At 53.4% G+C, this 14,848-nt stretch overlaps 2 protein-coding genes across 2 annotated transcripts; both read left to right on the top strand.

Moving 5' to 3' along the window:
* The first annotated feature begins 1,044 nt into the window (after nucleotides 1-1,044).
* On the top strand, nucleotides 1,045-8,294 carry CD79B (CD79b molecule). The gene is made up of 6 exons (XM_075171232.1): nucleotides 1,045-1,210; nucleotides 3,191-3,232; nucleotides 4,075-4,383; nucleotides 4,906-5,024; nucleotides 5,314-5,355; nucleotides 5,719-8,294. The coding sequence occupies exons 1-6, from the start codon at nucleotides 1,144-1,146 to the stop codon at nucleotides 5,815-5,817; spliced, it is 678 nt and encodes a 225-aa protein (XP_075027333.1). The 5' UTR covers nucleotides 1,045-1,143; the 3' UTR covers nucleotides 5,818-8,294.
* Nucleotides 8,295-11,488: 3,194 nt separating this feature from the next.
* LOC142091838 (somatotropin) lies at nucleotides 11,489-14,578 on the top strand. The gene is made up of 4 exons (XM_075171230.1): nucleotides 11,489-11,572; nucleotides 12,282-12,398; nucleotides 12,796-12,957; nucleotides 14,378-14,578. Exons 1-4 carry the CDS (start codon nucleotides 11,489-11,491, stop codon nucleotides 14,576-14,578), a joined length of 564 nt encoding a protein of 187 aa, XP_075027331.1.
* Nucleotides 14,579-14,848: the final 270 nt, after the last annotated feature.

Here is a 14,848-nt window from a genome sequence, read left to right as displayed (position 1 = left end):
TTTTCTTGCTTCATGTCCCCTCACATACAAGGTGAGGCTCAGGCTGGTTCCCAGCAGCCACCGGATGCTCAGAACCGGCAAAAACCCCACCAAACCGGCAGAAGGTGAAGGTTTGAGGAGGCCCCAGGCAGAGCCACCCGGGCTCTGGGGACCAACATGGCTGGCAAAAGTACCCAAAGGTGTTTTTCACATGGAGTTACAGTTCAGTGCTCGCCCGCAGCCGGTAACGCGCAGCAGCCGGAGGGCACGGCATGGAGGGAAACCGTATTTCTGCATCAGAGCAAAGGGGGACAGAGCTCACCTCGGGGTGCCACGTTGCTTCCCCAGGGAGTGGCTGTCTCCAAAGGACTCAGGGAGAAGGGTCTCGGTCATGGCAAACAGGGTGTGGAGAAAGGGTGGGCATGGCTGGCACCCAGGGAGGTGACACCTTGTTTTGGCCATCTCTCTCCTCTTCTAGGTTTCACCCTTCCCTGGGAGGGTGGCTGCAGGGACACTCCGGGATGTGGGGGATGCTGGGGGACCGATCTCACTTCACCCCACAACGAGCAAAGAGGAGAAACCCCACAAACGTCCCCTCTTCCCTCCCCATTCCTGCTCCAACTCTTGCAACTGGGCCGGCATCAACCCCTGCCCATCACCTGCAGGGCTAAACTGGGGAGGTGGGATCTGCCCACGCTGCTGTGGAGCTGGGGTACAACCCTGGGGTAACCCCCATCCTCTGCCTCCTGGGGATGCGGCAGTGCCGGCGGTCGCATCCTGCTCCCTGGGCACATCCCAGTGCTCAGCTTAGGTTTTGCATCACCAAGTGCTTTGCAGATGGGCTCATCTCCAGTTCTGGCGCAGACCCACACCAGTCGTAACCATCAAATAACGCCACCATGACGAGCGCAGCCCGGGGACACGAGGCTGGACGGTGCCCAGGGCGCAGGCACCGGCCGCCCCAGCGTCTGCGCCGCATTCAAAACCAGCCCCGAGGGGAAAGTCCCCACTGAGGAGGATTTACATGAGCAGGAAAGGGGCCGTCTCGCGTAGCGGCAACTTTGCCATTTTTAGGTACGGAGGCCGAGCCCGTCGGAGCAGCCACTGTGTTTTGCAGAAGCGAGGGCCGGCGACTGGATGTTTCCCTGCCTTTTGCAGTGAAAGATGGCAGATCTTTGCACGAGGCTCTGGGTGCTCCAGGCCAACCTCTGGCTGATGGCTCTGGTCACAGGTAGGCGTCAAACACGGGCTTTGCGTTTCAGAGCAAGGAAACGTGCACCCAGGCGATGCGCCGGCACGCATCCAGCTTAGCTTAGCGCAACGAGGGACTTCACCCAGGTCTGGCTTTAAATGCAATAGTTTTAAACTTCGCAATCACTGCTCTAAGTCCTGCTTTGTGCAGGAAACCAGCCCCGGGTGCAGCGGAGCCAGGGAGGACCCGCGGGGGCTCGGGGCTCGACGCCTGCCTCGGGTTTTGCTTCCCGTTGGGGTGCAGGGAGGGGTGCAGAGATGGGACGCTTTCTCGGGTGGCTTTGGCAGGAGCCCGGTGCAGAGTGGGTGCAGAGCCTGCCCGGCTGTAGTTGCAGGTGGCAGGAAAGAAGGGTTGGGGTTTTTCTTCTACCATTTGTTGCTCTCAGAGGTCTGAGGTTGGGGCCAGCACATTGCTGAGGCCACAGCCACGCCACGTCCCTTTGCTCCATGGGGTTCAGTGCCCCAGGAGCAGAGGAGAAATGAGAGGAAAAAGGCTTTTGGGGGTGATTTGTGGGCGCTGTGTGAACATCTCTGTGCTGTTCCCCTTTGCATCTCCATGGAGAAGCAGCAGCTGAACCCAGGACACAGCTCCTGTCCCCTGCCAACCCCTCTTGCTTGGTGCAGGGACACCCACAAAAACCTGCAGCAGATCCCACCCTCAGCTGGGGGAAACTTGCGCCCTCAGGAAAAAGGGTATTTAAAGGGTTTCTGTTGGGTGGCCACCCAAGTCCAGCACGGATTCGAGGTCGCAGAGTTTCATCTCATGGTGACTTCAAGGGAGGACAGGGGAAGCTCAGCCCACCCATGGTTGCAATGGAAATCTTGTCTTTGAGGGGTGTGAGGACTTTCAGGGTGAGGGATCAGCCTGGTCTTCGTTTAGAAACACCAACAAAACACGGAGAGCAAAGCCCCGTGTCCCGGCTGGCCAGCAGGACCGCAGGTGGCAGGGACATGCACCCAACGCACAGCCCGGACATGGCTCATCTCCCCATCTCAGAAAAAAATGAAATGGGGCTGGAGGGGAGAGTTTGCCTGCAGAGTTGAAGGTGCTGGAGGTGAACAGGGCAGCACGGACCTGGAAGAGGCTCTGGGACAGGGAGGGGAGCCCACGGCTGAACCAGGAGGTCCCTGTCAGGCTGCTGTTTGGGGCAGGAAGGTCTGCAGCAGGGTGGCAAGGCTCGGGGCAAAGCTCAGGCTCGGGAATTGAACCTTCCTTCTTCTTCTTCTGGGGGGAGTTTTGCAGCTGCCCCAACGTGCTGGGAGGTGGTGCAGCCCCCACCTCTGTGCCAGCTTCCCCACGGCAGGGTTTGGCGAATATTCATCAAGCGGACAGAGCCGGGCACTGAAGCGGGGCGGTAAACAGGGCTGGTGCTTCCTGCCCAGCTGCAGCAAGAGGAACCGAGGCACAGGGGCACTGGAGCTGCGGGCAGGGGCACCCATGGGTGCTGGGGGGTCCCCGCCTCACCCCGCTTCCTGCACTGCATCGCAGGTCCCACAGCTCCATCCAGCCCTTGTCCCAGGGGATTGCATGGTCCCAGGGTCTGAGAACCCCCCCTGGCCATCACGGGGCTCCAAGCCCAGGGAAGCCCCGGCAGGGAAAGTCTTTCTGGTTGATTCAGAAAATGGAAAGTGTAAATAAAGAGGCGTGAGTCTGTCTGGATGGTTTCTGAGATCGGGGGATATCAATAGCGAAGGCAGGTTTCACTGAGATGTTAACCAGAAACCAACTTACTTAGAGAAGATTCAGGAGATGGGATGGAAATAGAAGGGTTTGTACCCAAATCTGCGCTGCCCCGTGTCCTCTGAGTGGGGCCCTGGTTGATGCTCCTAAGCACTCCATCCCATACGGAGTGGGCACGAAGGACCCGTGGTACGTGCCATCCCACGTGGGACATCCTACATGGGCTTGTCCCACATGGGCTCTCGGCCACTATCTCAAGGCCCTTCTCCTGTCTTGCAGGTGGGATGTCAGCAGACAAGAACAGCACCAGGAACAGCACAGGTAACTCTCAAACCCATTGGGCTCTTTCCCTACGTGTGTCCCCAGGGTCGCTTCCGTCCCCACTAGCTATGCCACGAAGGTGCCGGTCCCCTGCAGAGCTGGAGATGTTGCATCACCCAAGGCCTTCTCCATCACAAAGGCAATTCCCAGGCTGTGACCTCCTCCATGGCATTTCCCCAGCCCTGCACCTTGCTCTCCCTCTGCAAAGCCGGAGCCGTTTTGTCTTTCCTAAGCACACAGACGTTTTTCCTCTGCGTTTGCAGAGCACGTTGCGTGATCAAGCTGTGCCTTGGGACCAGGCACTGGGCTCAGGCACACAGCGCTTGTGCCATTCCCACCCACGGGGTATTAAGCGTGAACTCTGCAACCCAAACGAACCCTCAAACTCACCAGCTCTGGGAAAAAAACATGGGCAAAAATACAAAAGAGAGCAAAATGCAAAAAATGTGAAAGCATGAGAGAAGCCAGCTGGGGAGACGGGTCTGTCCTAGCAAAGGCTCCGTGGTGCGTGCCAGGACAGGCTGCAATTTTGGAGCTGGGACTAACGAGATGTACATAGAGAGGGGTGGGAGCAGCAAAAAAGTATTTGAGGGAAGCCATTCCCACAGAAAACTGGAGTTTCATTAAAAGCATGTTTTCAGCAGAAGTCTCTGCTTTCTGCCCCCAGACAACGATGATTCACCAAAACAAAGCTGAATGCTCAAAAGCAGTATAAGCCATGAAAATGCAAAGCTCTTGATTCGGGAGATGCTGGCGGGGGGGTCTCATGGGAGCAGCTTTTTTTCTGATGCTCCCCGGGTGCAGGGTCCTTGCTCGCCATGATCACCCTTGTCCCCTGGCAGGCGGCGGGTGCCCCATGGTGCAGCAGCACCCGCGCTACATAACAGCCAAGAAGAACATGCCCGTCCACTTCATCTGCTACTCCCAGGAGCCCCATAGCATGCAGTGGTACAAAGTGGCGGAGGACAGTGATGACTTCTATGAGCTGGATCGCAACACCTCCCGCTACAGCATCGAGAGGAAATACAAATTCATCAACTTCACCATCTTCAGGATCACCTACGAGGACAACGGCATCTACGTGTGTGACAGCAAGAACCTCACGGAGAAGAAGTGGCCGCACTTGTGCGGGACAGAGCTCAGAGTCATGGGTGAGTGGGAGCTCCCCATCCTTTGTGCACCCCAGGAGATGCTCTTTCTCCTTCTCTCACCCTTTCCCCCTCCATATGAACCCCACATGCACCCTCCTATGCACCCACCTCTCCCCATGCTGGTGGGACCCCTTCAGATACAACTGTAGATGCTCCATGGCACCACAGAGGTTTCTTTGCTTGTTGCCAGCCACCAAGCAGCAGGACAACCTCCCCAGGTTTGCCCTGGCATGTCCATCCCGCAGAAACACGTCCCAGGGACTGCATTCCCCTAATAAATCAGATTTTTCCTGGTCTTGGCTAGTGGTGGGTCCTGCCCAAGGTGTCTCATCCCAGAGCTGGTCCCTGCTGCCAACCCCGGGGGCAATTTGCAATGCTCTGGTCTCTCCCAAGGGGGAGGGTATGTCACCCTGGTCCCTGCCATCCGCTCTTGCTGACACACAAACCTGTGGCCAAACTTCCCCGTTCCCCGGGAGCCTGGCACGGAGGTGGGACTTGGGGCTTTCCCTGTGCTGCTCCCAGGTCACAGTAACATCCAGCAGATCCAGAGCAGGAACACCCTGAAAGACGCCATCATCATCATCCAGTCCATCCTGCTTGTCATCTTCATCAGCGTCCCCATGCTCCTCTTCCTAGATAAAGTAAGCGACAGCGTCTCCAGCAGTGGGGATGTTCCCAGCTTCACCGCTGCGGTGCTCGCAGCGGTGTCCTGCATCCCGGGCAGGACGCTGCTAGGGATGGGGATGGGCAGGCACTGGGTTTGGGGCTGTTGCGTGGGAGCGTGGCTAGCTGAAGGGGGAAAATAAGCATCTAAAATGGTGTGGGGGACTGCATGGATTTGCCTGTGGAAGCGGTGGGACCTGGGCTGGGACAGAGGATGGGGGATCCTGGTGGGTGCTGACACCCAACCTGTGACTCTCCTCTCCATAGGGTGAAGGCAAGGAAAGCCTGGAGGAGGACCACACCTATGAGGTAATACTGCATTAATTATAGAAGCACCTCTGAAATATCAACCTGAGCCTTGAAATAGCCGGTCGTGCCCTTGCTGGGTGTCCTTGCAGACGTTAGGTACCACCAGCCCTTGCAGGGTGCATCAGGGCATCTTCCTCCCTAGTGCCTGTTGCACATCAGTCGTAAAGAGCTGCTTGTAAAACCAAGCCAAGCTCTGAGCACATCCAGCCATCTATCTCCACCTTCTCCCCTCCCAGAAGCTGCCCTGATCTCGGGGGGAATAGCCTGGAGATGGGTCCCAACTTGGGTGTCCCAAGGGGGGATGCACTGTGGATGGAACCACGGTCCCCCTCCCATGTCTCAACCTCCTTCTTCTTGGTGCAGGGTCTGGAGGTGGAGCAGATGGCCACCTACGAGGACATCACTCCTTTCCGGGACGTGAAGGCCAAGTGGACAGTTGGGGAGCACCCTGGCGAAGAGTGAGGGGTCCTGCGCCCACCACCAGGCCAGCACCGGCAGCACGGCTCCCTGCCAGCACCCTGCCAGCACCTGTGGGGACGGGTCCCCGGCTCCTGCCCTGGACCACAGCTCTGACGGGTGCCTGGATCCCAGGCTGCAGGCCACCTCCAGCAGCCCTGCACGGGTCCTGCTGCACTTGGGTGCTCGCTTTGCTGCGTCCGGGCTGTGCCCACCAAGGCTGCCCTGCCCCGGCTCTCACTCTTACCACCCCGCTGATGAACCCCTAAAGCCTATGTAGAAATTAGGAGCCAACTGTAGTCCCCCCGGTAGCCAACTGGCCCCAAACCCCGGGCAGCCCCACACCACGGCGCCAAGCTCCTGCATGGTTAATGCAATGGAAGTACCAGGATGGGTGGTGGATCTCCTCCAGCCCCACCTGGGAAGGAGAGGACCAGTTATGATCACTCTCCATGCTGCAAGGACCCTGCTGGGCTGTGAGACCCCACTGCAGCCCTGACAGAGGAACCGAGGCGAGCAGCGCCATGTGGGTGTCACAAGAAGCAGATTTTGGGCTACTGTTTAGCTCTCGAGCCACGGACGTGTCCAGCAGGCCAAGCCGGCAGTTGTCTCAGATGGAGGATCCTCCAAAAGCACCTCTTTCTCCCTAAAGACTACAGGAAGAGTTGGGGAGACTGCTCTCACCCAGAGGGTCTTGCACAAGGCTTGTTCTTCTCCAGGCAAGAGCTGGCCTGTGTCACGAGGATGTCCCCTTGGTGAGGGACACGTGCGACCTCAGAACCTATGGGAAAGATGTAAATTGTGGGACACAAACGTCCAACTGCTTTTTGAAGTCCTAATAAAGGTAATGGGTAAATTCACATCCTGCTCCGTCCTGCCGTGCCCCGTCCGGGGGCGTCCCATAACCCTGGTGCCGGTGTCGGTGGGATGCTCTGGGAATAAGGAGCAGTTTTTCACGGGTCCAGCTTAGCTAGAAACCAAACCTCATCCCATCAGGGCCCTGAGCGCAGGCAGGGATGTAAAGCCAAGGGCAGCTGTGGGGCTCTCCTGGAAGCTCTCGCTAAGCACGCACGGGGGGACCTCCACGGTCCCAAGACGTCAGCTTGGGACGAGAGACAAAGACCATCGCCAGGAACCGAAGCAGGAGAACAGGGCCCAGGGCCAGGAGCTCCGCTCCCGGCTACATCTGGTCTCACAAGAGAAGCTAAAAAACATCTGGAGAGGAGCAGAGCGGCGCTAATTGGTTTTGTTAATAAAAACTACTTTGGCACGGCAGCAGCAGCTGTGTGGGTGATGGGGCTCGGGGCTGGCTGGGCACCCACCACCAGGGCTCTGGGGGTCCGGAGAGGCAGGGCTGGCACAGCACGGCGGGTTTGGTGGGTTTGGCTGGACGAGGCGGGACTGTGGGGCTGAAAGTCTGTCCTCCCTCGGAGAGCCCAGGGCCCCCGTGCCCCTGTGGCTCACGACATTTTGGGCCCCAAGAAGACAGGACTGCTCCGCTTCCCAAAACAGCCGGCAGAAAAGGGAGGGTAAAATCATGAGCAAACAGGGCTTTTCGGCAGGGAACAGGATGGTTCTTGTTTAGTCGTAAACCACCTTCATGGAAAACTGGTATTCAATCTAAATAGCACAGAAACAGCATTTTAAGATTGATTTTTACTAGTTAAATAAAACTATCCCAAATTAGTTGCATGCATATGTATATAAACGTTACTTAAACATGTTTTACTTATAAAATTGATTAATTAAAGAAAGGAGTATTCACAGTGAGAGAAGTGAACTGGCTGTTCCCGGTTTCCACGTTTGCCAAGATTTCAGGCCTAGCAGAGCTCATCCCTCCATCCCTTGTTTTCAGTTACGAAATGGAAGAGGAAGGCAAGGTTTCCAGCCTTCCCAGTTCCCAACCGCTTTCTCAGCTCTGTGTAAACAACTCGCTCAACTGCCTTAACCAAATAATACAAAAATAAGGAGAATCTACTGTTTGCACCTGGAGAGGAAGCCACTGATGTCAAAAGCAGTTTCGGCAACCCCAGTTCTGCTCTGCCGCTTGCCTACCCTCTTAGCCCAGGGCTTTGGCTTCCTTTAAAATACCAGAAGCAAATAAATATTTCTGTAGTGTTAGTGTTTTATTTTAAATCCTTAGACTAGTTTCCACGGAGCCTAGAGATAGGGTTTGTTTTAATTTTACATTGAGATAGGCTTGTATTTAAAATGTATTTAATGTAAATAAATATATTTCAGTATATACAGTCCAGGCTCTGCATTTTGTCCTGATTCGTATCCCTACCATCAGCAGGACGGTCAGGCGGACAGACTGGGCTGCAGTCCTGGACCTCACCAGCCTCATCTTTAGAAATGGGCTCAGTGAAACTGAGCAGTTCTAGCTTCAGTAAATAAAACCCATCAATTGAATAAAACCCAAATTCAAAGGAATTTTTACCTTCCGAGCAGTGAGCTAGCAGAGGTAGTCAACCGTCACTTAAAACCTCTGTCAACCATGTCGTTGCCCACCGAAGTGCAGAGCCTGGGCTGTGGGCCAGCAGCTGGCTTCTCGGTCAGGATTCACTGGCTGCAGCTCACCCATCAGCCTGGGAAGGTCCTCTCCACACCACCACCTCAGGGTGGGCGTCAGGAGGACCCAAGGAGTACACGTGCCTGCAAGGAAAGTTGCTTCACTTGTTTATGTGCTGCTGGTGATGCTCAGGGTAAGGTGGGTGGACACAGGACCACCCTGGAGAGAATTGAGAGGTTTTTTTCTCTTTCAAAAGAAAAAAGGAACTTGGAAATTGTACAGAGTGTCACGCTGCTTTATGAGATGCTACTTTGGGTCGCAAATGCAGGCATTTGAAAGCTAGAAAAATGCCAAGCTGATATTTGAGAGCTGCTTATGCAACTCTAATTCTGCCAGTGGCGTGTATTTGCCCAGCCCAGCATTTCACAGACACGCACTGCCTTCTCCACAATGCCTCTGCCTCATTTAAAGCCCAGAGATGATCGGGGACAAACCAAGTGTCAGGGGCACTGCACTCTCTGGATCATCCCGGCATCCTCGTGCTTGGCTGCAACATAAAAAATGTTGATTTAGCACCATGCCTTTACTAACGGAGCTAGAGAGGCAGCAGGGCAGCAAGTGATGGGCAGGACGCGGGTGCAAGGTGCTGTACCAATCTAGCTGCAGCGGTAGAGCATCATCATTAACAGGCAGCAGAGCCTGTGCTGGGCTGGGGCGCCTGCTGCTCTGCTCATCTCCGACAAATACTGACATATTTAAACACGATCTGGAGTAAAAAAACACACCCAGATGTTGCTGGCTATTGGGTGACGGGATACCTGATAGCTGCAGGACCCACTGTTCCCTTTTCTCTAGGGACTGACATTTACTCTGCGACACCACCACGTCTCCAGCGAGCAAACACCCAGGGGCTTCTCGGAACAGACCGCGCTCTCCCTGGCATGTTTATTAACCAGCTCTCGCACCTCTGCTCCAGCCGCCCCGGTGAGGATGCTGCCGCTCGGAAACCAGAGCCACACCGGGGGGCACGGCAAACCCAGGGCCTCGGGGAGCCAAATCACCACCCCTGACCAGGGAGCAGTCCCTGAAGCCCAGACTGGTTTGGGGCAATTGGTGCCTTATGGGGAGTAAAAGTCCTTTAAGCCCCCCCTGGAGTTGCCCATCCCAGGTTCTGTCTTGTTTTGCTCTAAACCAGAGATGAGTGTGCTGTGACCTCTCCTCTTGCCCATCTCCTCTCTCTCCTTTCCACACCAGCCCTCTGCTTAACCCAGAGATATTTCACATTTGTATCTCAGGCAAGAGCAAGAAGCAGCTCATGACCAGATCTTCTCATAGCCTTGTCCAGCTGAGGGTGTGAGAAACCTTCCCAGAGCGCTGGCATCTGGATTTGCAGCGGGCAGGCTGGTACCCGAACAAGCACCTGGGTATGGCAGCTCTTCGTCACACCTGTGCCAAACCAGCTCACCAAAACTATTTACTGAACTTTTGAAATTTTAGTAGCATGAAAGAAATTAAGTGGAAAAAATAGGATTCATCTGACTGCATCCATCCAGCTCTATCCCCGCTAACAATGAACGGGAAAACATCCCACTTGCTTTAAGTCAGAAGTCTCCCAAACTGGTCAGTCAGCGCCGTTAACTGTGGGCCGAGGCTGCAGAGGCAGGCAGGAGAATCAGGTGGATTTTTGACCCCCTGCAGCAAATTCCACTGCGTAAAAGCACTGATCTGATTTGGGATGGGTCTTCCAATGATGATAAAACCTTTATTTGCAATAAACAGCAGAATATGGCGAAATCATTCAGCACTGATTTCATCCCTAGGCAAACAACCTCCCCAACCTTTACATCTATGTATAAATGACTACAATTAGGTAGCAGCATTGCATTTATGCACAGAGAAGATATAGAGATGTTGTTGTGATCATGAACAGATATATAAATTTTAAACAGACCCCCTCCTATATAAGGGGTGGCTCAACAGCCTAGATGAAAGGAGGAAACATTCACTGTCAAGCAACACCTGAGCAACTCACCGGGCAGAAATGGCTCCAGGTACTTTTCTTTATTTCAGTTTTAAAGGATTGCCAGTGCTGCTGCAGGCTTAGGGTGCCGGTAGATGATGATGGGGTGGTACTGTGGTGGGCTGTACATACTCAGTCCCAGCGCTAAATTAAAGTGTGGCAACTTCCACATTAATTTAAAAGAATACCTTTCCCTACAGTGTGACTTTAATCCATGAATTAACTTAAGTAGTCACTAGCTTAAACTGGGCAAGGAGAGGATGGAGAACATGAAGAACAAGGTCAAGCCACAGTTACAATAGTTATTATTAACATAAATGTTGGCAGGGATATTAAAACTCATATTCAAAGCTTAAGACAGGGATCAGGATGATGTCTAATGCATATGCCCAAGTCCTACAGGCTCCAGGGCGTCCCTCCACTGAAGGGTATTAGTCTGAGATTAACTTTGTGGTCTCTGTAAGCACAGATGGACACTTGTATGAGTTAGATGTCATGGGTTGAAGACCTTTAGGCTTGACAAAGATCACCAAATTCTACAGGTATGTCCCAGAGAGCAAAAGTAGCTGGTTACAGCACAGGTAATGTCATCAGCTTTCGTCCTATGAAGGCAGACAGCCGGTTACACGTCAGCAGCAAGGTGCAAACCAAAACTAAAGTGAAGTACTCCCAGGCCCTCACCTGGTACTCACCATCCCCTGCTTGCTCACGCAATGAAGAGTGCTCTCCTCGTGAGGGTAAGGCCTACGGAAAAACATGAGCCTGTTAGGGAAAAACATAGGGACATGTTTTCATGGAGCAACAAGGACTCTTCAGCCAGGAAGACACCGGTTATAACGCTGGGAGCAGTACAAGCCCTGAGGGCACATCTAGTGAAAGGGGACAGGGTTTCGTTTGATTTTGGGGAGGGCTAAGCTCACCCACAGAGTCCAACAAGACATCAAGGAAGGTAAGCCCTCAGCCAGCACGGACAGAAGAGGCTGGGAATTAATTCCCAGGTGCCATCCCTTCCTCAGCACAGTCACTAAAGGACTGCTAACACCTTTCCGCTCCGCTTTGCTGCAGGGTCATGGTTTTCTCCTCTCTTCATTGCTGTGATCTCTCTGGGTCTGCAGTGGCCACAGGAAGCTGCCACCTTCCCGGCCATGCCCCTTTCCAACCTGTTTGCCAACGCTGTGCTGAGGGCTCAGCACCTTCACCTCCTGGCTGCCGAGACATACAAAGAGTTCGTAAGTGTCGTGGCCTCTGGGCATCTCCTCCGCATTAGCTTGATGGTTTCGGGACCGTATAACTCCCTAGAAACAGAGACTTTTCAACTATTGGTGTCTTCTCTGTCAGCTCTTGATGAGGCGAAAGGGTCTTATTAGGACAGGACAGGTTATGTCCCATCAGCCCGGACTCTGTCTCCTCCTCTCAGCTCTCTGCCCCCACCCCTGATTCTGCACAGACCCCTCCTCAGGGCCATGGCTGCCCACGTCCAAACAGGGTCAGCTGTCTGAAAGAGAAACCTGGCTCGGAAAGCAGTGGGAGAAGGCACAGATATTTTGTAAGACTGGCCTGTGTCGGTCACCTGCAGCCCTGGCTGATTCTGAGTGCTTAAAACTATCCAGTTTCTGCTGTTGCCAGGAGCTGGCATGAGCTGCCACTTTGGCAAGAGCTGTCCTTGGGGGTCATCTACTCCTTGGGAGAACCCAGTCCAAGTGTGTTTTGCATTCACCTTAGCACTTTGGCTTAGTGAGAGGAAGACCTTTAGGCCCAGAAGCTACTGAACCAACATACAAACTCCTGTTCCCACCTGCCAAGCTTGTACAGAGACACCTCATGTCTCACATTTATTTCTGGCAAAGAGTAAGCGTTCAGGACAGCTTGGGACAGTGTCTATGGTCTTCTCCCAGTACACAGGCAATAGTTCTGAGTGTATTTGGGATGTCTCCACAGGAACGCACCTATATTCCAGAGGACCAAAGACACGCCAACAAAAATTCCCAGGCAGCATTTTGTTACTCGGAAACCATCCCTGCTCCCACGGGGAAGGATGATGCCCAGCAGAAATCGGTAAGTTCTCTCCCCCAGGACAAGCACAGACCTGTTTGGAGAGCCCAGCTGTGCTTCATTACAGGAACAGAGGGTTCCCATCTGTAAGCACTTCAGTGCTTCATTCCTCCTCTCCCTTTTTTACTATTTAAACCCTGCATGAAGAAAGACAGACTCTTTTGGGTTACGCTGTAAATCATATTCCCACCCCAAGGATGAGAAAAACTATTGTCTGCACAGGACATATGGCTGGGTGGTGCTCCTCAGCTTGCAAACTTGTCTGTATCTGCTGAAGCTGCAGGAGCAGTGGCACATCTCTGGGTCACCTCCAGGCTGTTTCAGAGGGAGCAGGACAGACAGGTAACTCTACCAAATACCTCACCTGCACAGCTTTGACCCTTTCTTTTCTTAATTTCAGGACATGGAGCTTCTTCGGTTTTCACTGGTTCTCATCCAGTCTTGGTTGACCCCCGTGCAATACCTAAGCAAGGTGTTCACAAACAACCTGGTTTTCGGCACCTCAGACAGAGTGTATGAAAAACTAAAGGACCTGGAAGAAGGGATCCAAGCTCTGATGAGGGTAAGTTGCAGCATGTAGCATGACTACAGAATAACAGAGATCTCCTAGACACAGGGCACTCAGCTCTCAGGGTCTTCCATGGGATCCAGAGACCATGAGAAATCTCCCCACCTTCCACTCTGAAGATCAGTGGCATCCTTTAGACTTTGCTTACCTGAAGATAATGAGATCAGGGCACCCCATTGCGCACGTTTCATCACTGGGGAGTATAAGAAAACACATAACAAATGTTAATAGCACTGCCATAACCTCTCGGATAGCAGTATAGACCAGGAAGATCACAACAGTCCAGACCCAAAGTCTTTCCAAACCCAGCACCAAAGAATGCTTCAATCTGCTGTACAAACAGCAACATAATGTTTGCTACATCTCCATGCAAAATTCTTTAAAGTGGAGTAAATTTTGTGAGGTTTGCAACCTGGCTTTAAGGACTCATGACATTTTATAAAAACAGCCTATATTAAGTCTGTGTACAGATGGAAGCCTGTGCTCTGATGTTTCTCTCTTACATTAACACAGCACTCAGACAGCTGAGAGCTGGAGAGTGATCATCTTCAAGGGTCACTCCTAATTTTTGCTTTGTTGTTTTAAATGAAATGGCTTATTATCTGCCAGGACACCTTTTCAGTTATGTTTACTCTATAACTAAGTCTATTTGCCAGCATCACCATGTAGCTAGAGCTCCGAGATCTGTATCTGTAAGAAATGAGACTGGACAATTATTTACATCTTCTTGCATCTAAATAACTCTGAAAGTCAGGCCCTGAGAGTAAACAGAGATCTTCTGTCCTGGCATTTCAGCTGCAGTAAGTAGGTATATGTATCAGTACCACTTCCAGATTTTGCTCTCCATATGATATGTGCTTGGGCATTGGGAAGCGGTACACAGAAACTAGACAAATAATCACATTTCATCCATTTACGACACTCGTTTCTTAACCAAAACCATCCTGTTTATTGTGCCAGCTGGTGAGCAAAGCGGGCCAGGAGGAGTGGCAGATTGCAGATCTCTCAGCTCCAGATGTATGCGCATTGGGTCTGGGTTAGAGCTTTGTTCACTGGGAAAGTGGGAGAAAAGAGAGAATTATTTGCCTGGTTCCCCGTCTCCTTGGCTAGAGTAGCTACAGAGAGACCCTGCAACTTTCCCCTTATTTTAAGACCCCAAAAGACACACTCCTCCCTCTCTGCAGCCTTGTGCCCAGCTCCCTCCTTCTGTCAGCAATTTGTGTGGCATCACCCCTGCATAATTACCCATCCTGTAAGCACATAAACTCAAAAGTATGTTTGAAATATGATGAAGGGGAGGAAAAACAACCCAGCCTCCTCTAAAGCTAGACGGGAGCCTTTGCAATGGCTCCTTGGAGGATGCTCATCCCCAAGCCCCCGTCGCCTGCCCCAGCACCTCTCCATCCTCCTGCAGGAGCTGGAGGACCGGAGCCCGCGGGGTCCCCAGATCCTCAAACCCACCTACGACAAATTCGACATCCACCTGCGCAACGAGGACGCCCTGCTGAAGAACTACGGCTTGCTCTCCTGCTTCAAGAAGGACCTGCACAAGGTGGAGACCTACCTGAAGGTGATGAAGTGCCGACGCTTCGGAGAGGGAAACTGCACCGTTTGATGCCGGGGAACGGCTCCCCACCCGCTCCAGCCCCTCACCGGCCATGGCTGCCCTGCTCCTTGTAAAGAAAATCGGAGAATAAACCCGCTACCCGCCAACGCGTCTCTGGCTTTTGGGGGGCTGCAGGGACAGGCCGCCATGGGGGGCTGGGAGGGACGAGCCGGCGCCGGGCAGGGTGGGTGTGGGGCTGGGGGGTGGATTTGGGGCTGGGGAGTGGATTTGGGGGGCTTTTCCCTCAGACCCATGGCGGGGGCTGCACGGCGGGGCAGG

This window comes from Calonectris borealis, chromosome 22 (assembly GCF_964195595.1).
Source record: "Calonectris borealis chromosome 22, bCalBor7.hap1.2, whole genome shotgun sequence".
In the NCBI taxonomy this organism is placed as follows: domain Eukaryota; kingdom Metazoa; phylum Chordata; class Aves; order Procellariiformes; family Procellariidae; genus Calonectris; species Calonectris borealis.
The sequence above is the reverse complement of the archived record's forward strand: the minus strand, read 5'-3'. Positions and strand labels throughout refer to the sequence as shown.

Bases quoted from the DNA above. Each gene is read 5' to 3' on its own strand.
- LOC142091838 (XM_075171230.1), top strand. From the start codon at position 11,489: ATGCCCCTTTCCAACCTGTTTGCCAACGCTGTGCTGAGGGCTCAGCAC. The intron at 11,573-12,281 runs GTAAGTGTCGTG...ATGTCTCCACAG, and splicing joins CCGAGACATACAAAGAGTTC to GAACGCACCTATATTCCAGA. The intron at 12,958-14,377 runs GTAAGTTGCAGC...ATCCTCCTGCAG, and splicing joins GGATCCAAGCTCTGATGAGG to GAGCTGGAGGACCGGAGCCC.
- CD79B (XM_075171232.1), top strand. From the start codon at position 1,144: ATGGCAGATCTTTGCACGAGGCTCTGGGTGCTCCAGGCCAACCTCTGG. The intron at 4,384-4,905 runs GTGAGTGGGAGC...TGCTGCTCCCAG, and splicing joins GACAGAGCTCAGAGTCATGG to GTCACAGTAACATCCAGCAG. The intron at 5,356-5,718 runs GTAATACTGCAT...TTCTTGGTGCAG, and splicing joins AGGAGGACCACACCTATGAG to GGTCTGGAGGTGGAGCAGAT.